Source organism: Camelus dromedarius, chromosome 27 (genome assembly GCF_036321535.1).
Source record: "Camelus dromedarius isolate mCamDro1 chromosome 27, mCamDro1.pat, whole genome shotgun sequence".
In the NCBI taxonomy this organism is placed as follows: domain Eukaryota; kingdom Metazoa; phylum Chordata; class Mammalia; order Artiodactyla; family Camelidae; genus Camelus; species Camelus dromedarius.
This window is the reverse complement of record NC_087462.1, coordinates 313,329-334,812: the sequence shown is the minus strand read 5'-3', so window position 1 is coordinate 334,812 and position 21,484 is coordinate 313,329. Positions and strand designations below refer to the sequence as shown.

The following is a 21,484-nucleotide window of genomic DNA, read 5'->3' as shown; positions in this document are numbered from 1 at the left end:
GGCCTAGCACATGCTCACTCAGGGGTTGACAAACTTTTTCTGTAAAGGGCCAGACAGTAAATCTTTTCGGCATTGCGGGCCAGTGGGTCTCTGTCGCAAGGACTCAGCTCCGCCATTGCAATGCTATAGTGGCCAGAGGCCATATGGGCCATGTTGTGTGGCTGTGTGCCAATAAATCTTTATTTACAAAATAGGCATGCCCACCCTCAACGTCCTCTGGGCCTTGGACTCCAGGGGGTCTCACACTGGGCTCTGTGTGGGCCCCAAGACCCCACTCCTCCCTGTTCCTGGGTCAGAGACCCCTTCCTTTCCCAGCCCTGACCCCAGCTCAGCCCACAGCCCCCAGGGTCTCCCTGCCCCTCTCCCCTCCTCCCCTCGCCCTCACCTGCCCCACTCAGACACTTCTATAGCTCCCCAGGGCCCTGCAGCCTGGCTCCTGGGGCCCAGCTGAGCCCTTGAAGGTGCCTTTCCTTCCCCCGCCCTAGACACGCACCCTCCTCCATGAGCACCCTCCCCACCTTCCCAGTGGCACTAAAACCCTGCCCCTTCCTTGTGCTCCTCACCCACTCTGGTCACTCTTTTCCCACTTAATTCTGCTGTGGATGATGTCTTGCTGTTGTTTCCTGGTTCCACCAGGCAGAGATGTGTCCCCGGCATGCCAGCCGAGCCAGCACACAGCAGGCGCTCAGCCAGTAGAGCCAGCACACAGCAGGCGCTCAGTAAACGCTCGTGGTATGAATGACTGCCAGTCTCCCACTGTCTCCTCTGACTTTCCCGAGGGAAGGATGGCGCTGGTGTCCAGTTCACAGATGAGGGCGTCCAGAGCACCCAGCCCCTGGCTGAGCTCTCGCCAGCGGCCTCAGAGAGGCACCTAGCTCACCCATTCCCCAGAGGAGGGGACAGAGGCTCAGACAGCTGTGGGGGCAGCTTGGGGACCCCAACGGTAGCCAAGCTGCTTCCCCCACTGCCCCTCCCAGCAGAAATCCTGGAGGCTCTGAGGGCAGACAAGGTAGAGGAGGTGAGGCTCTGCCCGCCGGCCTTGGTTCACCCATCCATGGAATGGGCTTGTCAGGGCCCCCACATGCCAGGTGCTCACACCTACACGACCCTTTCTCCAGGTCCAGGAGAAGGTCTGCAAGGGGTAATGGTGTCCATCACGACCCCACACTGATCCTGGCTGCCATCCAGAGTGGGTCTGGCTGCAGTTGGAAGGGCTGTTGGGAGGGCTGTTTATTCTTGAGGCCTTGTCGTCCACTTCAAGAAAGAAGAAGCAATTTCCTTGGAATGTGAGTTAATGGGGTTAAAAAGTGAAGTGTGGGATTTAAGGAAAAGTGTCACTGACTGACGTCTGGCCTGTGCCCTGTTCCAAGCACCAGCCCCACTCACAGACGAGGAAACTCAGGCACACAGGAGCCAGCTGGGGGTGGGATGGGGTCCCTGAGCTCCGACACCAAGTCTTGGGGGTTCCTGGGACGATTTTGAGCTTTTCTCAAATTCTCAGGGGTTCTTGACCACCCTCCATGCTTCTGCAGCTGTTTTGGGCTGTGGGAAGGGGCTGTGCACCTACTGAGCACCAGCTGCATGCCCCACTCAGGGCTAGGTGATGAGCACCTTCTGCATGCATGCCCCACTCAGTTGCTCAGGAACTGACTATGAGCTAATCTCCTCAGTATATAAAGAGCCCCAACAAATCAATAACAAGTGTAAGCATTCAGTAAAAGGAGCTATTATTATTATTATTGTCATTGTCACTGTCACCATTATTGTTGTTGAGTCGGCTCTGACTTGGAAAGCCACCCAAATCCTCCATGGAAAGACTCTTCAGGGATGACAGTCTTGGAGTTCTGGGTTCAAGACCCTGTATGGACCAGCTGGGCTCCCCTTTCTGGGCCTCTGTTTAGGAACTGGAGATACTGAGTCCCACCCAGGCCACTCCTCAGGGCTTCAAGGGGCTTGGTTGTCTGGAACGTGAAGGACGGTTGCTGGTTTCACAACTGCTCAGCAGACAAGAAGGAAATAGGCCAGGCTGTGGGGAGGCTCGACCCCTGGCAGAGCCAACAGGGGCTGGCCTGAGGCTGCAACCCTGGCCGCACTGCTCCCTTGCTGTGCAGCCCTCGTCAAGAGCTTAACGTCTCTGTGCCTCTGTTTCCCCGTCAGTAACATGGGGACAGAAACAATACTGACAGCCTTGGGTTGCTGTAGGACTGAACGTATTCCACACACCTGCAGCTTCAGGTAATACTCGTACCTATCTGCCCCCAGGGGGGTGTGGCTGGGGAAGTGACCGAGGCCTGGGGTTGGGGGAGCAGTGACAGGACAGCCCCAGGCCTGGGTCCAGAGTGGACAGGAGCTACCAAAGTCTCCCAAGGAACCCTCCACTACCGAGGCATTGACTTCAGAGGGAAACGCGGGGCCTGGCTCTAGCCGAGCCCCAGAAACAACTCCCTCCGCCCTCGTGGTTTCTGTTTTCCTCCTGGCCCCAGGCCGTGCTGCATTCCTGCAGCTGCTGTGACCATCGCTGCAGACCCAGTGGCTCAGAATGACACGCGATGGCCTGGTCAGTGGGCCTCGCTGGGCTAGAACCCAGGTGTCTTCAGGCCAGCAGGGCTGGTTCCCAGACCAGCGGGTTTCGCCCTCTCCCTGCCGTTTCCAAGGCTGTGCCTCAGTTTCCTTGTCTGTAAAGCAGGGATGATGATAACACCCCTGAAACACAGGGAACAGAGGTTGGCTAAATACTGCCCCACGATGTCCCGTTCTAGTCCCCGGACCCCTCTCACGGCAGAAGGGACTCTGCAGGGGGGGATTAAGTTAAGGTCCCTGGGACGGAGGTGACCCTGGATTCCTAGGGGACCTGGTGTCATCACAGAGTCCTCATCAGTGGGAGGTGGGGGGTCAGAGTCAGAGAGAGACGGAGATGCTGTGCTGCTGGCGGTGAGGATGGAGGGGGGGCCGCGAGCCAGGGATGCGGCGCCTCTAGAAGCTGGAAGAGGCAGGAGCCGGTTCTCCCTGGAGCCTCCGGACAGACACCCCCTGCACATGCCTGGATTGAGCCCCATGAGGCCTGAGCAGGACTCCTGACCCGAGGACTATCGGAGAATCAATCTGTGTGGTTTGAGGCCACGAAGTTTGTGGTGGTCGTTACAGCAGTGGCAGGAGACTCACAGTCACTCACAAGTGCCAGGCATGTGTGAGAGCCTGGCGATATTCGGGGGTTCAGTGGAAGGCCCTTGCTCACCCACCTTGCCCCACAGGGACCCTGAAAGGTGGGATTGTGCCCCTACAGCCAGGGAGAAACACGTCTGTGTGACGTCTCCTGCGGCTGCCGGGGTGCTGAGCACCATGAGGTGGCCTGGCAAGTGGCTGCCTGAGGGGTGGGCTGCAGGTCTGGAGGGCTCCAGCCTCAGCGGCCCATGCCTGCACCTCTGGCAGCAGGAGCCTCAGCACCTTCAGGGTGGTCCTGGGGCCCAAGCTGGCCCACGCTGAGTCCACTGGCTTTCTTCCACACAACGTATGCGACTGTGCCCTGCCTGCTCTGTGATGCCCAGCCAGACCCCAAGACCCCCAGCTCCTCGGGGTGGCCTGGCTGGCTGGGCCAGGCAGGGCAACCCCACCTCAGAGGAAAGGGAAGGATCCAGGCTGGTGAACGGGCTCAGGACAAAGCCTGGAGCTGGGGAGGCCTCCAGCCATGATCATCCTTACTGTAATTCCTGTTACTCCTCTGTCTCTCCCTCTGTCTCTCTCTCTCTTACTTTATCTCTGCCTCTCTGTCTCTCTCTCTGTCTCTGTCCCTGGATCTCTCCCCACCTCCAGCTCCACCCTCCTTCTCTGTCAACCCCACGCCCTGCCCAGGAGGGACCCACTCTGCACCTGCGGTCATGCTGCTGGGTGATGCTCTGACGGGGGCCGCTGTGGTCCCCCAGGCCTGGCGAGGGGCCTCATGCGAGACATTCCGAGGCTCCAAGATGTGTGCAGCCCAGCGCCCTGCAGCCTCTGTCCCATGGTGGGCATCACCGGCCCACCCTCTCTCTGCCCCTAACCGTGACCCTGGCCACCCTCTCTCTGCAGGGTGAGCCCCAGCTCCCGGTCCTTCTCCCAGATGTGGTGCGGGGACGCCTGCTTCCTGGACATTCTGCTGTGCCTCCTTCTTCATGACAGACAGGCGAGGCGGCGCAAGGCCTCAGCAAAGCCTCTCCCAAGCGGCACGCAGCCTCCGACCCGCCTGTCCCCTAGGCTCCCGAGGCCTTGCCACTCCCTCCCTGCTCCAAAGCCTCCACAGCTTCCCAGGCCCCACAGGAGAAGCCCCTGAGCCCCTCCTTCAAGGCCCTGGACTGACCCCCACAATCCTGGTGTTCTCGAGTCACCAGTGCCCGCTTCAGCCATGGACCCAGATCACCGCCTCTGTGCCCCCAACCCTGAAAACCGTCAGCACCGCGAGGGCGGGGGCCTTGACACCACTGTGAGCCACCTCCAGCACCTACTGGAGGCCGGCATACAGCAGACACTCAGTACATGCAACAAACACAGCAGTGGCCACAAGGCTTTCCAGGGACTGGGGTTGCACGTGGGGAAGCAGGTTCAGGCAGTGACAGGCAGGGCTGGAACCCTACCTCCTTCAACCGGAGAGCTGGCTCCCAACCCTGAGAGGCAGCAGCCAACTGTGTACCAGGTGCTGTGGGAAGGTCCGCACACTCTCAGCAGGGACGTGCTGGGTAAACTGAGGCACGGAGAGCAGAGGGACCTCTGGGGTCACACGGCCAGGCAGCCAGAGCCCCCTTGCCGCCCCCCACTGCCCTGGCTCTTGGCCTCCATGCAGTGTGGTTACCACCCACAGCCCCAAGGCAGGACCAGTTCAGAACTGGGCGTTGCTGGCGGGGCCAGGGCCTCTGACCACAGGCCACAGCCCAGTTCCCCCTTTCTGGGCCGTTAGAGAGGGTGGGGGCTGTGGCCTGCGGAGCTCTCAAGGGAGACGCCAGCCTGTGACAGCCATGGGGCCCAGGGTGGGAGGCCGGGACTGCCTGCTGCTGGCTGTGACAACTGCCCTGGTGCTGCCCATGAGGCCCCCAGGTGAGGCGCCCCTGTTGCCCCGCCCAAGCCCGGGAAACCCCAGGTACACCCATGCGGGCCCCTGCCTGATGCAGCTACTCAATCCCCCAGAAGGCTGTTCTCTAAGGTCTCCACTGGGAGTGGGGCAGGAGGACCAGCTGGAGTCTTGGTCAGGCCCAGGCCCAGTTTCGTGAGGTCGGGACCCACTCCGAGCAAACTCCAGGCCCTGCTCTGCATCTCTCCATCTCTGCCCCTTTCTCCCCCAGCCCAGCCAGCACCTAAGCGGTCTCCATCAGCCCTTCTCCCCGGCCCACCCCTGCCTGCGAGCTCCTGGGGGGCACGGATCATCGGGGGCCACGAGGTGACCCCCCATTCCCGACCCTACATGGCGTCCGTGAACTTCGAGGGCCAGCACCACTGTGGGGGCTTCCTGCTGCGGCCGCGCTGGGTCATCTCAGCTGCCCACTGCTTCAGCCACCGGTGAGCCCTGGCCCAGGTCCTCCTCCCACCAGCTCTGGGTGAGACAGGGGCTTGTGCAGAAGGAACTCTGAGCTGGGCCCAGTTTACCAGACAATGGTGGGGGGGGGGCAGCAGGAGAAATACAGGAGGAGCAGCCGCTGTGCCCACAGCGCTACAACTGGCACGGTCATCGTGAGTCCGCTGTTCTAACTGTCACCAACATTAATGCTGCAATCATTGGAGGCAAGACTACAATTAAGGTGGGGATTATAATAAATATAAATATAGTGAGTGTGATACTCTCAGTGTATTTTTATCAGCATTGTAATTAGCATAGCAGTGATTGGAGTTAATTCCATCATCAAGGTGGGAATGGTAATAAACACAATGCTTATCATCTCGGCTGGCAGGAGGATTAAACGGATTTGCTCCCCCCTGCTCCCCCCAATCCGGTTTCACAGATGGAGGGACACCAAGGCCCATGCTGGGCAGCCCTCACCCCAGTCTCGCTCACAGTGCTCCCTCCCCACCTGCAGAGACCCCCACATGGGCCTGGTGGTGCTGGGGGCCCACGCCCTGAACACATCAGAGGCCACACAGCAGGTGTTCAGCATCTCGGCTGCTGTCACACATCCCGACTACCAGCCCACGACTCATGCCAGTGACATCTGTCTGCTACAGGTGAGCTTCCTGGGGGCGGGAAGCCTGTCCCTACCACCCTGCAATGGCCTGACCTGTTTTAAAGACACCTGGAAACAGTCGGGTCACATCCCTCTGCCCTCCACACCTCCCACGCTTTCCCCCTCGGCCCCCAGACACCTTCCTCGTTGAGCTACCAGCATTCCCAATAGGCTCCCACCCCTGGGTCTTTTCACTGGCCGTGCCCCTCCTGGTGCACCCATCCCCAGACTCTGCGTGGCTTCCAAGTCTTTGCTCAGTTGTCACCATCTGCTCTGCCGCATCTCCCATCTCTTCACCTAACCCCACCTCTCCGGTGTCAGCACTGCCCACTCCTGTTAGCAGCACCTGCACCACTGGCTCCATCACTGTTGTTCACTGCCTCCTCCCAGCCTCAAGGGCAGGGATTTTGCTCTCGTTTAAGGCCAGAAATGGTACACCGCAGGTGCTCAATGTTCATGCTGAAAAAGTTGACAAATGGGACTCTAGGGCCACCAAAGACCCCACCCCCTTCCCCCTCCCCAGGCCTCTGTGTGGCTTTGCTCCCTGCCCACAGCTGTGCATCTATTTGGACCCCACGTGGCCCCTCCTGCTCAGGGGACCACCCCTCCCGCAGCTCCCATCCAGGAGCCCCAAATTCAATTCCAGGCACTCTGAGGCTTCTACTTGAAAGAGAGAACATCCCCAAAATGCTGTCAAAATGTGGTGAAAAATCAAACAGGAGAGATGATCCATAGGACAGACACGGGCCCCTGGGAACAGGAGGGTCTGGGGTGCGGTGCTCTCGCAGCAAAATACAAAGAGGGCAGTGAGTGTAGGCGGCCAAAGCTCGCATGTGAATTTGACTCATCTGTGAAATCCCAAAGGCTGGGCCCCCTACTCTGGTTCACCCATCCCGTGCTGCAGAGGTGAGACCGAGGCTGGGATGATCAGGGATGTGCCTAAGGTCAGGGAGTACCCACACCAGGGGCCTGAATCATCCTTCCATAACTGTTGACTGAGCACCAGCTGTGTGCTAGGCAGCAGGGACACAGCCATGAACAAACAGCCCCCAGGCTGCCCCATGGGAACCCCCAGTCCTACAGGGTGGCAGCTGGGTAAACCAGCCTTGACAGGGGCACGTGGGAGCCCAGAGGAGGTGTCTGTCCTAGCCTGGCAGTCTGGGAAGGCTTCCTGGAGGAGGTGGTGTCTAAGCTGAAAGCTGAATAGGGAAGGCACTGCCGAGAGATTCAGCCTGAAGGGGTCTTCTGTTCTAGCCAAGAGATTACAGTGTTGCACTGTGAGCAAGTGTGAGCACGTGTGGCGGTGGGCTAGGGGGATGGCGGTCAATTTACTGGCTGGAGGGGAGGGCCGAGAGGCTTTACCTTGAGGGCAACGAGGAGCTGGAGGAGGGAGGGCTTAGATCGGGGAAGATGCTTGCTAGAAAGACCCTTTGGGCAGCTGAGGGGGTGAGCCTGGAGGCCTGGAGGCTGGGGGAGGCCGGAGTCCTGGTCTGAGGGAGATGAGGCCTGATGGGTGGGGGCCCATGGTGGCAAAAGCAGCAGGGCCCTCTAACAGCCCAGTGATGGCCACCACTGATTTCTCTCCATGAGGCCAAGAAGAGACCAGGTGTCCCAGAAAAGTAAACAGTTAGGAGTGGTGGGTGGCTGGGCGAAGTCCTAAACCCAGCCCTCTCCCTGCAGCTGAACCGCTCCGCCGTCTTGGGTCCCGCAGTGGGGCTGCTGAGGCTGCCGCGGAGGGGTGCCAGGCCTCTCAGGGCCGGGACACGGTGCAAGGTGGCCGGCTGGGGCTCCGTGTCCGACTTTGAGGAGCCACCACCTGGGCTGATGGAGGCCGAGGTCTGCGTGCTGGGCCTGGACGTCTGCAACAGCTCCTGGAGGGGGCAGCTGAGCCCTGCCATGCTCTGCACCCGCAGTGAGGACCGCCAGCGGCGTGGCTTCTGCTCGGTAAGATACTCTCTGCCTGCCTGACTCCTGTCTGGGGAAAATGAGGTCCACAGAGAGGATCAGAGCTGGGCAGAGCCTTGGGGGCTAAGTCCCAGCTCACTTGTGACCACGTGGGCCTTGCCCGAGGCCATGGAAGGCCAGGGAGTTGCCCAGGTTCATAAGGCTGCCATGTATGGCTGTGCAGGTTGCGCATTGCACAAATTGCTATCGATTTGTGTATTTAAAAGCAGTGTTCAGTAGGAGGCAATAACAGATCTCAAGGAAGAAACTCCTGCTTCTAAGACCTTGTATGTATTAATGGCAAATTTGGCCCTGGTGTGGACAGAGAAACTCAGCTGGGGGCGGTGGGGGGGGGTCTTCTGTTCCAGCCAAGAGAGTACAGTGGTTCAGATTCTGGAGCCCAGCTTCCTGGGTCTAAATTCAGACTGAGCCACTTCCTAGATGTGCGGTCTAGGAAAAGTCACCTCACTTCTCAGGACCTCACTTTCTCCATCTGTAAAACTGCAACACTAATAGTACCTACTTCACAGGTTCAGAGCTGATTCCAGATGACAATTAGGAAAATAGGTCTGGGAAAGTGAAGGGAGAGAAGAAAGCAGGGATTTCAGGGTGAGTATTCAGGGAGGCCTCTCTGAGGAGGGCTCCTTTGAGCTGAGACTTGGAGGAGCCTTGAGAAGATCTGAGGGAAGGCATGCCAGGCAGAGAGACCAGTCACAGGGCTGCCATGGACAGCTGTGCAGGTCGTGCACTGCACAGGGTGCTGCAGCCTTATGTACCTATACCAGTGGTGTCCAGGAGGGGGCAGTAACAGGCCTCAAGGATATGCAAAAGCCTAGAGATAGGAGTGAGCTTGGTTTGCTGCAGGTACAGCAAGGCAGGCTGGCACGGCTGGAACCAAGTGAGAGAGGGGGAGAGGAAGGCAGACAGGTGTGTAGGGGCTGGATCTTCAAGGCCTTGAGGGCTGCAGTGAGTTTAGTCTTTGCTGTAAGAGCACTAGGGAGTCACGGAAGGGTTTGAGGCAAGGAGGATCCTGATCAGACTTACACGTATCAGCTCCTTCAAGGAAAGTGAAGCCTAGAGAGGGACCCTGACCTCACCTTGGCCTCCTCTTCCAGGCGGACTCTGGGGGACCCCTGGTGTGCAGAAATCGGGCTCACGGACTTGTCTCCTTCTCTGGCCTCTGGTGCGGTGACCCCAAGACCCCCGACGTGTACACGCAAGTGTCGGCCTTCGTGACCTGGATCTGGGATGTGGTTCAACAGGGCTCGCACGGCCGCTAGCCCAGCCCCGACCCAGGACCACCTGGCTCCCTGCAGGAGTGGCCTGAACCACAGCAGCACTGAGTACACAAATGAGAGGGCTAATGATGCAAATAGCTCTGGCCTGGAAAATTCCATGGCTGGGGCAGAGGGTCCATGGGGTCCGCAAACCCTGAGAAGCCTGGTGGTGGGGGGGCGAGTTTGGGGGGCATTAGTTCCAAACAAAAAGGGCAAGATAACCAAATAAAATGTTAACTAACTAACCAGACGTCATGGTCTTCCTCCAGGGCCCACCCATATTCCTCCAAGCCTCTCCTTGGCCTCCATGTGGCCATTCTGCCACTCCCTCCCTGAGGGACCTTGAGTCACAGGACCTGGGGCCCCTCCATCCTCCCATGCCTCTGTTTCTGGACCCTAAGCCAGGTGGCTTCCTGGGCTGCCCTCAGTCATCTTGACCACCCTTTCCCTCCCCGGCCCCATGAGGTGAAGACCCTCTCCACTACTTGTCTCCCCCTCCCCCAGCTCTGCCCACTGCCTGAGGGCAGGCACTGAGGCCCAGGGACCGGTTGCAGCTGTCCAAGGACATATGCCCATGTCACTCCTCTGGATGTTTCCAGAAACCCCATGCAACACCCTAATGGCGCCCCAGGCCCCTGGCTGGTAACCCCCTACCAAAGTGGGGCACACAGAGGCTCAGAGAGAGGGGCAAACCAAGGCCTGGACACCCAAAGTGACTTTTTCAGTGTTTATTTCTTTGGCAGGCGAGGCAGGACCCCAGGGCAGGGGAGGTTGCCTTGTTGGGCGGCTCGGGTGAACCCGCTACTCAAGGGCACTTTTCTGGGTGTCACAGGTAAGGCACTTCCTGGAAGCTGGGAGGATGAGCACCGCTGCCCCCCTGCCCTCGCTCCAAACTTGAGGAGCTTGGCACCCCCCTCCTGTCTGAGCACCTAGTCTACACACAGGCACAGGCAGGGGATGCAGCAAGAGCCCAGGTTATCGGATGGAGCGAACTGGATGGAGTAAATCGGCCCAAGGCCAGCATCCAGCTGGCAGGCAGGGAGGGTCCTGGGAACTGGGCCTAGAGGCCGGGCCAGGGCAGGACACGAGGGACTGAGGGGTCCTAGGTCTGGACCTCATCTGTGGACAGGGCAGCGGGCACTGGGGATGCCCCTTGGACACACTGCTCCGGGGTGCCGGGTGTGCGGTAGATCTTGTTATCTACACCCTACCCTGGGCCAGTGGGTGAGCAGGGGCTTGTAGGCCCCACCAGGTCCCACGCCAAGAGAACTGGGCACCGCTGGACATGGTGCCCTGCTCTGGGCGGATGCTGGCTGCTTCACGACCAAGGCCTGTGTCAGGAGGCAGACAGTGCCCCTGGCCCTGGGATCAAGCTAGATTTCTCTCAGGGGACTTCACAGGACATATGGGGGAATTGGAGGCAGGGGGAAGGTAAGCTCCTTGGGTACCCTTGGGCTGGTGGGGGACAGTGGTTGCTTCCTTGGCCTGTCTGGGGTATCTGGGCATGCTCAGCTACACACACCCAGGCTGCGAATCACCTCCTCATCCCCTGGTCCCTGTTCTAGAAGGCCAGGGTGCTGCTTCATTAACTGCTGGCAGGGAATCCCCAGCCCTCTTGGTGGCAGTGATAATTAACAGAGTTACCCCCAAGGGAGTAGAAGCGTGGTATCCGGGGGCCTGGGGTGAGGCCCCTCCCACCAGCCCTGCTCCCAGGCCTCTTTCCCTCAATTCTTCCAAGTGTCGTCAAGTGGGGAGGGCGGGCACTAGGGCTCCCGAAATGGTCGCGGTCCAGGCTCTGGGAAGTGTCCGTGGGACATAAATTAGACTCTGCTGTGGCAATAAATAAAACGGGAAGGCCTTGAACGCCAGGCCCAGGCCGGCCCCACGGGCTCACACAAAGTTCTCCTCCTCCTCCTCCGACTCGGCATCTAACTGCTCAGGGGTGCCTGCAGAACGGGAGGGATGAAAAGTGAAACGGGGGCGCGGAGAGGCGCTGGGGACAGGACTCCGCCATTGCACCCCGCCCCGCGCCGCACCTGCACAGCTGCCCGGGTGGCGCACGCCAATGGAGCGGCCCAGGAAGCAGGTGGCTTGGCGGAGGTGGCACGAGGACATATAGGTGACGTTGTTGTTGCCACAGAGCTCCTGGCCAGGGCTGGAGGGCGCGGGGCAGGGCGCCGCGCGACACACCACGCAGTGTGCGCTGCCCGTCTGGTCTACCACACATGACTGTGGCCGCAGGCACACCACGTGCGCGCACGATTCTGCGGGGGTGGGGGCGCCGGGGCGAGTCAGGGTCCAGGCTCGGCCCCAGGCACCGCCCCCGCTGCGACCCCGCCCACACCCGGTCCCCCTCTCAGACCCGCCCCCCTGGTTGCACCAGAGCCCCTGCGCGAGCCACGCCTACACCCTCAAGATCCACCATCAGTCCTCCGCTCCCTCTGACTGCACCAACAAGCCCCTTCGAGACACCTATATCTCTCGCCCCATGAGGCCCAGAACCCCCCTTTCCAAACCTGAACCCAACTCTTCCTCATTCCCGACCCCACAAAAGACCTAATGCAGCTGTACACCAGAAGTTGATACAACATTGTAAACTGACTATACGTCAATTAAAAAAAAAAAGACCTAAGCCAGTGACACTGTCTTGGAAGTACAGGCTCCCTTTGCTAGGCTCCGCCCACGCGCTCGGCATCTAGGCCCCGCCTACCATAAGCCCCGCCCATATAAGCGAGACCTATCATAGGCCCCTGGGCTTTAGACCCCGCCCCCTTCCTGCCAAGGCCCCGCCCCCGCGCACTGCGGCAGCATCGCCGGTAGAGCACACGCAGGTCTGGGCGGCCCTGCTTCGCGCCCCGCCCTTCGGGCCCCGCCCCGACGTGCTGTAGCGGCTGCCTCTCACAGGACACTCAGGCCCGGGGGCCCCACCCCTCCCGCAGGCCCGGCTCCAACGTACTGCGGCAGCGGCCCGGGTACATGACGCGCAGGTCCGGGTGGCCGCGGCAGCGCGCGGCGCGCAGCTCGCACTCGTCGCGGTAGGTGGCGCCGTCCGAGCCGCAGACCTGCAGGCGCGCCGGGAGCCCCGCGCAGTCGGGCGCGCACTCGCAGCGTGGACGGCCCCCCAGCATGCGGCAGGTCTTGCCGGGGCCGCACTCCACGCCTTCGCACGAATCTGTGGACACAAGGACGCACGCGTGGGCTGCAGCGCGCGGCGGAGGCCCGAGGTCCTCGAAGCCCTCGCGCCCCCGCCTCCTGTTATGAGGGATAGAGGCCGGGCCGGAGAGGGGGGCGGTCCGGAGCCCAGGCGCAAGGGGCAGGGGACTGGTTTGTGGTATAGGGTCAGGATCCGTTAGGGGTGAGATTCAGCCATAGCCCGAGTGGACCAGGGCTCGCTACTGCTTCTGGGGCTGGGGCCTCTGTCGAGAGGTGGGGCTCAGTGTGGGCGGGGAGAGGGTCTCTGCCCGATATCTGGAGGTCCAGAAAAAGGCTTCCACCCCCGGTCCGGTTCTCGCTCCGCAGCTGGGCAACCCGCTCGGGCTGACGTCTGTTTCCTGATTTACGCGCGTTTCTGGGAAGGCCGGTGGGGGGCCAGCTGCGTCAGCCCGGGGGGCTCCACCCCGTCCAGGCGCGGGTCCGGGGAGGACGGGCAGCGTCTGTTCCCGGTGCCTGCCAGGACCTCCCCGGAGGAGGCGTCGGGGAGGGCGCGGCATCGGCCTGGTCTGAGGCTCATTTCCTGGAGAGGGGGCCTTCCACAGCCCGAGCCCTCCGAACCAGGGATTACCACCCCCCGCAGTCCCATTTCTCAGGTAGGGAAACAGGTCTGGCTAGGGTTAAGTCTCTCTCCCCGGGGTCCCCGCCCCCACTCAAGCCCCACTAATGGCTGCTTCTCGCCTCTCAGGTTCAGTTCAGCCTCCCTACTGCCCCCACAAAGTGGTACCGTTTTGTTGTCATTTTGCAGACGGGGGAAACTGAGGCCTCGTCACAGCTAAGTAGAGGAGAGCGAGCCAGGGCACCTCAGCGTGAGAACTCCAGTCCAGACCCTGTGCACCCCCAGTTCTGTGGCTGGTGGATCTGGAGGGCCTACCCTGAGCTCGAGTTCACATTTCGGCCTCAGTTTCTGGGTGTGTAAAGTGGGGCTGATGGGGGAAACCCACCTTACAGGGCGAGCATAAGATGACAGATGCTCCTAAGAGACTAGCCCACACCCCTCATGTCCCTCTGCCAGGGCATGTGGGCCGCACCTGGGCGCCTCCCACGCTGCCCGCCCACACGCACATCTGGAAACGCTCCCCCGGGCGGCTTCACGCAAGCGGGAACGGAAGTGGCAGGGCTAAGTTCCTGTCCCCAAGGCCAGATGAGGTGGGGGGGAGGGTGTCCTGGGCCATCTTATGCCCAGTCCAGGCATTTTCTGAAGTCTGTCCTCCCAGAAGCCATAACGGCTTCTGGAGGGAGCCAAGGCACATGGCAGTTGAGTTCAGGACCACCCAGCCAGGCTGATCTGGGATTAATCACAAAGCCCTCAGCTCTAGCCTCCTTCCTGTTCCCCTTTCCTGACCCCACCCACCAGGGTCCAGTCCCAGGCCATGATCTCTGCTGATGCTCTCCCCCATACTATCCCCAGCTGGCAAACTCCTAATTGTACCCCAACACCCCGGCTCTAAAGCCCACCTCCTTCAAGTCATTCCCACATGTTCCCGGTGGGTCCTTGCAGGTTCAGCCTTGCACAGGAGGCTAGGAGAGTTCCCATCCCTTCTCCGGGGTGGAGAATATGTCTTGACTTAGTCATTTATTCATTCTGCCTTCAGAGAGCTCCTAGTCTGATGGAGGACGCAGCATTTCACAGAAGGCACATGTTTGCTAAACTGCAGCTGCGGCCCTACCTTGCGGACCCCAGAATCTGAGGCATGAAGGGCAGTAAGTGTTTGGGAACACTACATGTGGGGTCACAAACCCAAACGGCCAGTTGGGGGAAAATCCACCTTCCTCAGAGTTAGGGGTGAGTGCTCTTCCCCCAGGTGGAGTGCAGGTGGGAAAGGCCACCCAAGCAGAGAACTTCTTGTGAGCAAGGGCCTAGAGGCAGGAAACCAGACTGGGGAGTCCTCAGAGCTTCCTGAATCCTCAGCTGAGGGAGTCTGAGGCCTGGAAACCTGAAGGCCCCCACCCCTCTCTGAGCCTGTGATCCCCTCCATGGTGCTCTGGCCGGCAGTCTCTAGCTCCTCATCCCCCCAAGATGGAGAGCTCACTCTCAGCAGTCCCGCCTTTGGCCGCAGTGACTCTGGCCTGTGGCTGACACCCAGGGTCTCACCTTTGCAGGGCAGGCAGTGGACGAGCCCCAGGAAACCCAGGAGGCTGATCTTGTTCTCCGGGTGGGTGAAGTTGGACCAGGCAGTGTCAATGTTGCCAGAGGCACAGCACTCAGCTCGGCTCACGTCGGTTTTCAGCACCAGGCTGCAGGTGGCCTCTCGGCCCTGCTGGAGCCAGCAGACACCACCTGTGGACATGGAAGGCAGTTCCTACCTGGCCAGGGGGGCCCTCCTGTGCCCCTCCCCACACCCAGGCCTTGCCCTCCCACAGGCTCCTGGGTTGCAGGGATGCACACAGTCGGTGCTCAGTCATCACAGAGTGGATGATCTGCCCCCAACCTGGGAAGGAGGGGCAGAGAATGCACAGGTGTCCCCACCTGGGTCCAGATTCTTTAGGGATCCTTCCTCCTCTCTGCACTCCGGACCCTACACTGCTCCACCACCAACCCCCACCCATCCCAGGAAGCTCTCCCCCCTGGCTCCAGGCCCCCAGCCCGGGCCTGGCATCATGCCCAACCAGTCAAATGCCCAGAGCTGGACTGTCAGGGTCAGTGGGCCCTGGGGCCGCCTCTCCCGCCTCTGCCCTCTGTCTAGACAGCGCCCGAGGGCACGCGGAGCCCCCTCAACCGGCAGCCCCCCCTCGCCTGGCCCGCCTCTTACTCACTCCAACTTGGGAACATTCCCTTTGCATGAGCTCACCGTCTCCCCGGGGATGCGGCCTTCGGGGAGGGGGCTTGGCTCTCCCCTCAGTGTGAGGCTGGGGTGGGGCTGCAGGGTCGGGTGGGGGGCAGATGGCTCTCCGTTTCTGCGCTGTTAAGTGGGGGTAAGGAGTTGCCACAGCCCCCATTCTAGGGAGCTCACGGGCTCCCAGGCGCTGTCTGAGTACCTCCCAGGGACCAGTTCTGGGGACCCAGCACCTTGGTACCACCTTATAAAAGGGGAAACTGAGGCCAGGAGTGGAGATGTGACTTCCCTGGCGTCCCCACAACAAGTGGCAGGTATGGGATTCCAATCACCTGTCGGCCTAAGCCAGACCCAGGGAAGATCGGAGACCCCAGCTAGAGGTCCCGAGTCCAGCTGCCCCGCCCAGCCTCTGGGGCGTCGGGACCCAGATGATCCCAGTTCAGATCCCAGCTTTGCTCGTTACAAGGTTACAAGCTGTATGACTCTGTGCCTCAGTTTTCCCCTCTGGAAAACAGGCATAAAAGGACCCACGCTATCCAGCTGTTGCACAAATTCCAAGAGGGAAGAGGTAGACACTAAGCGCTCAATAAATGTCACCAGTCATTGTGACCAGATTCTTGCCAATAAATTGTGAAGGAGTCACATCTAACCTCCTGCTGACCCTCCTTAAGGCCTTTTGGGGCCCAGGAGAGGGGAGCCCCAAGCCCTCCCTGATTGAACCTGCAGTGGCCAGGGATCCTCTCTCGGCCCCCAGCTGCCACCGCCGCTGTCCCCCTCGACCTCGCCTCCCGGGACCCGCATTCCAGGCAGGCCCACGTGGGTGGCCCGCCCCGCCCGCCCCTTCCGGCCGCCCCACTCACCGGGCGCGGGGTCCCCCGAGCCCACGGAGCCCACGAAGCCCACGGCCCATGCCAGGGCCCCCCAGGGCAGTGGCCACAGTGGCCCCGGCGCCCCGGGACGCATGGCGAACGCAGACGCGGAGGCGGTGGCGGCGGCGGCGGCGGCGGCGGCGGCGGCGGCAGCGGCCCCCGCGTTTGACTTGCGGGCGGCGGGTGACGGGTGACGGGCGGCGGGCGGGCGGCAGGGAGGGCGGCGGCACCGACTTCCAGCGCGCGGCCGGCACTCCCTATAAAGGTCCCGCTGGCTGCGGGCGGGGCGGGGCCGGCGGGCCGGGGCGGGGCGCGTGAACGGCTGGGCCCGGGGCAGTGTCGCGCGCGATGTGGGCGCCAGCTGGTGTAGGGCGGGGGGTCAGACCTCGGAGCCGGCCCTGGGGGTGTGAGTTCGAGGTGTCGCCCTGCGTTTGAGGGGACTTCTGCTGTAGGGCTGAGCAAACTGGTGACCACGGGGAGCACGTCTGCAAGCCTGTACACCACGTCGTGGTTTACATGTGGTCATTTGTGTGACCCAACTGTGGTCTGGGCTCCTGGCCCGTCCTCCCCGTCCCTACACACCCACACACTCGGGGACCTCAGGCCCAGCTGTTCCCTGCTCAGGCCACCCAGCTGGCCACCTGGCCTCTGGAGCCTGCGGGCACAGCTGGGTGTGAACAGGTTGAGGGGGAGATGCTGCAGGGCAGACAGCAGCGGAGGCGCGTGGCAGAGAGCCCCAGAGACGCAAGTGGTCCCCACAACATTTCAGACGGCAGTGATCACACCACCAGACTTCCAAAGTGCCCAGCGTGTGCCTGGCCTCTGCCCCTCACACCCCGGAGACTGTACCAAACTCCCCAGGCCACATCAACAAGAGCCTCCTGGCTCCTCTTCTCGAAGGTTCAGTGCTCCCTGTTCTCAGCCACCCTGGAATCCTGGGTTTCCCACAATTTACGATGGTGACATCGGGATGGGCCTGGGGAGCATGGAGTCCACTGGGGCCTCAGTGCAGCAGGATGCTTTTCCTATTTTGGAGTGATCCCTTCCATCTTGGGGGCCTCCCAAACCGTGAGAGCATCTCAACCTACTCATGGCTCCTGGGCAGCCCCTCCATGTTTGTGTTTCTAAGAAATAATTAATGACCATCTCCTGGTGACAGGGACTGTTGGGGGCTGCTGGGGTATCAGATTGACCAAGGCAGATCCAGTCTTGTCCTCACTGAGCCCATGGTTTGAAGAGGCCATAGACAGCAAAATACATAGACAAACAAATTAATATATAACTTCAAAGAGTGGTAAATGCTTTTAGGAAAATAAAAATGATTGAGAGCAATTGGTTATCTCCCAGGGCCACTGATGCCTCATCATCTGCCCATTCCTGCCTCTGCCCCCTCCCCAAGTGTAGAAACAGAGGGTCGCTGAAGGCACAGCCTACCCTCTGCTGTTGGCAGACACCACGGCCAGACCCGTTCCTCTACCTTAGCTGCCCAGCCTGGCCCGTGTCCCCCAGTCCTGTGGCCAAGGGCCACATTACTTCCTAGCCACGCTGAGGAAGGGCTCCCAACTGTCTTGACCTGGCCTTGGCCTCTGACAGTCCAAGGGGATTCTCCCCTGGTTGGGAAATGAAGCAGGAATGAGACCCTGTGTTCTCACCAAGGGTGTGCTGGGGCTGGACAGCTTGACCTTGGCCAGGACCTGACTACACCATGGCTCGGCCACCCCGTCCTGGGCTGTGCAAATAAAAGGGCCATTGTCAGCCTGGTGTGGGTTCGAAACGGTGGCCAGCAGCCAGCAGACTCCTGCTCCCCTTCCTGATATGTCCCCCCAACCCAGAGGCTGTGCACTGGGTGACCTCAGCAAGTCGCTGGCCCTCTTGGGGGGTCCTCTTGTTAATATCTCCCATTTGTTTTCCCCATTTCATCCTGACCCAGCCTTGCAACCCGATTCCCACCCCAGGTGCCTGCTGTAAGGCTCCTCTGTAGCTCAGACCCCCACCACGACTCCCTGTGGCCCCTGTTCACCACCCTGGTGGATAGACAGTGACAGTCCAAAGTAATCAGAGCTGTGATGGAGGATGCTGGACCTGACCCAGCCTGGGAAGATCAAGGCAGACTTCTCAGAAAAGGACTTTTTTTTAAAGTTTGGTTTTTTAAAAATTTTATATATTTATTAATTTGGGGGGGGAAGGGAGGAGGTAATTAGGTTTCTATTTATTTATTTTTAATGGAGGTACTAAGGATTGAACCCAAGACCTTGTGCATGCTAGGCATGTGCTCTGCCACTGAGCTATACCCTCCGCCCTCAGAAGAGGACATTTAGATTGACGTAGACTGAACTGTGTGGGGAGGGGACATGGGAAAGGAAGTAATGGGCTATTTGTGCCACAAGTAAGAGAAAGCCTGAATACAGACCCCCTGAGACGTTTGTGTCCTAGTCCCGGGACCCTGTGAATATGTCACTACCGTTCAAGGCAGAAGGACTTGGCAGCTAAGATTACGCTGAGGACATTTGGGTGGGAAAAGGATCATGGGTTCCCTGGGTGGGCCCAGTGTCATCACAGGATCCTTGAAAGTGGAAACCTTTCCCTCTATGGTCGGCGAGATGTAACAGGAGGACTTGACCTGCCGTTTTTGGCTTTGAAGATGGAGGAAGAGGCCTCCAGCCAAGGAATGTGGGCGGCCTCTCGAAGCTGGAAAAGGCCAGGAACAGATTCTCCCCTGGAGCCTCCAGGAAGGAACACAGCTCCGCCAATACCTTGATTTTAGTTCAGGGAGACCCACGTTGGACTCCTGACCCCCAAAACTGGAAGAGAAAAATGTGTGTTGTTTTAAGCCACCAAATTGGTGTTGATCTGTTACAGCAGCAGGTACAAAGGGGCTCTGTGCGCGGGGTTCAGTGTCGTAGTGCTGTGGTCCCTGCCTGGCTGCAGACAAACAGGGGAGTGAACACAAATATGAAGACAGTGGCAGGACAGAGACCCTGGGAGCAGGAAGGTTGCGGGGCCTCGGAGGCCTGGAGGGAGAAGGAAGCATCTAGGGGAGGCCCAGTCCAGGCGGTGCCAGCTCAGCCGTGTCACATGTGACCTTTCTGTGCCTCCACTCTCTCGTCTGTAAAATGGGCACAGTTCCCAGACATGCCGATTGCAGTCAGGATGCTAGTGACAGTGCCTGGTGCACAGGGGGGCCTGACATGGGTGCAGAGAGTCTTATTAATGAAGGAATGGGTAGGTAATTTGCCACTCACCACACCACGATGCTGTGAGCAGGCATCCACTTTACTGAGGGGGCAGCTGAGGCTGAGGGGACGAAAATGGCTTTCTGAGGGTCGCAAAGCCCCACAGGGTCGGGAATGGAGTCCACACCAGGTAAACAAGATTCCAGGACCCATGTGCTGAACCCTGGGGCAGGGATGCCCCCTCTCTGAATGGGACAATCAGAGGGAGCCCTCAGGTTGTGGCTGGCAGCACCCTTCCTGGTCCCAGCACCAAATTTTCCTTTGGGGAATTGCCTCCTGCACTCCCAGCTCAAATGTCCCCCAGAGCAGGAGCCTACACAGGCCCAGCCAGTCAGAATCATCTGACATTCAGCACACCAGGAAGAGTCAGCTCTGAGACTTTTGCTGGGAAAGGGACATCCACTTCCTGCTTGAGCTGAAGGGGTGTGAGTCTGGAGCTGCAGGTGGCTCCTGCCAATGGCCGGGGAGGGGCCAGCCCAGTGGGACACTGAGCCAAGAGAGGCAGCAGCAATTCCCTGTGCTGCCTGAACTCCTCCTTCTCAATAAGATAAAGCTGGTTTAAGTGGCATTTCTGTCACTTGCAGTGGACAAAACCAGCTTACAATAACTCTGTTTACATTTTATTCAAGCAAAGACTTTAGGACCCAGAGCAGGGGTGCTGCAGGGGCTGCAGGAATCATGCACACCGTGATATATGCCAAGCACTGCCCCCAGGATACGGGTCATGACCCGGTCCAGAATGCTCAGGCTCACCTGACCCCACATTCCTCAAGCCAGAAGGATGCTTGTGACAGACTCCGTGTCAACTTACTACCTACAGTCCTTGGACTCGTACCTAAAACTCTCCAGGCTCTGGGAAGGCTCTGGGCCCCGCCCTCAGTCCAGAGGTGAATCCTGATTGGCGGAACAGAGCCGAAGTGACGTCAGGCATGAGCATGTGATCCAGCTCCGGCCAATGACAGGAGGGGTACTCTGAGGAGGTGGGGCTTGGAGGAAAGTCACAAATGCGGAGGCGGACTGTCTGCAGGTGACCCAGGATAACTCGGTGTATCGGTCTGCCGTTAGCTGCTCTAACAAACTGCCACAAATTTAGCGGCTAGAACAGCGCATTTATTACCGTACCTTTCAGATGATCTGGGCCAAAATCAAACGTGTTTGGGGGCCTTTAGTCGGCAGATCACAGTACTCGATGCTGTCGAGTGCCTGGCGGGCTTTGCAGACATTTGTGGCCGCGTCCTGCCTGGCTGTGTCCTTGCCCCTGGCATACAGTCGATGCTGCATCAGAACCCGTGATGGAGTAATTGGCGGTCTCCGTCCCCGCCAGGAGGAGAGGTGGAGAGATCCCACCCCTTTTCCCGGGGGTGGGGGTGCAGCCCTGGTCAAGCCCTCAAAGCTGCCACCACCTTGTGCCACTTCCCTGGGCCTCAGTTTCCCCGTCTGTGAAATGGAGAGAATCGTGATCATTTCCACCAGGGGTGGCTGGGCAAGTGAATGTGTCTGGTGACGCGTGGCAGCCTCCGTTCAGCACTGCGAGGCCCCAAGAGGGCAGGTCTCCCCTTGGATGTGAGAACCAGCGGCCACCGGACCCCTCTTCCCCCCCCCCCATCCATGACACACAGGGCGGGCCTGCGGCTGGTGGGCGAGGGCTGTTCTGACCCATATTCATTCTTTGCTCAGTTCATTTATCTTCGCAGCACATCTTCTGTGCCTACTCAAGTCTCCAGGGCTGGGGATAGGATTGTGAATGGAAAGAGGAGGCAGAAGGAATCCACGGACCTTCTCCCAGCCCATCCCTGTGTCAAGGTCACCGGGAGGCATGTCCCAGGTGGAGGGCCTCTACCAAGACGCCACCACGGGGATGAGAGATGAATGTGGACCGGTATGTGGCATTGTGTCCCCCCGTGCTGATTACTTGATTTGGTAAACCTGCTGCTGGTTCAGGAAAGGGAGTGGCCTGGCTTTGGAAATACACGTGGGTGTGTTTGGGATAAA

General features: G+C 59.9%; 2 protein-coding genes and 1 long non-coding RNA gene across 3 annotated transcripts; 2 read left to right on the top strand and 1 right to left on the bottom strand.

Annotated features, from left to right (window-relative positions):
* Positions 1-4,917: 4,917 nt before the first annotated feature.
* Positions 4,918-9,648, top strand: PRSS57 (serine protease 57). Its single transcript, XM_010985280.3, has 5 exons — positions 4,918-5,064; positions 5,310-5,523; positions 6,039-6,183; positions 7,863-8,126; positions 9,242-9,648. The coding sequence occupies exons 1-5, from the start codon at positions 4,986-4,988 to the stop codon at positions 9,404-9,406; spliced, it is 867 nt and encodes a 288-aa protein (XP_010983582.3). The 5' UTR covers positions 4,918-4,985; the 3' UTR covers positions 9,407-9,648.
* A 468-nt stretch (positions 9,649-10,116) lies between these two features.
* On the bottom strand, positions 10,117-16,428 carry FSTL3 (follistatin like 3). Its single transcript, XM_031436848.2, has 5 exons — positions 16,251-16,428; positions 14,709-14,894; positions 12,360-12,575; positions 11,440-11,667; positions 10,117-11,349 (listed from the first exon to the last, which is right to left on the bottom strand). Exons 1-5 carry the CDS (start codon positions 16,351-16,353, stop codon positions 11,294-11,296), a joined length of 789 nt encoding a protein of 262 aa, XP_031292708.1. The 5' UTR covers positions 16,354-16,428; the 3' UTR covers positions 10,117-11,293.
* LOC135319448 (uncharacterized) lies at positions 12,520-14,850 on the top strand. The gene is made up of 3 exons (XR_010378035.1): positions 12,520-12,627; positions 13,362-14,317; positions 14,717-14,850. It is a non-coding gene; the product is annotated as an uncharacterized LOC135319448 (long non-coding RNA).
* Positions 16,429-21,484: the final 5,056 nt, after the last annotated feature.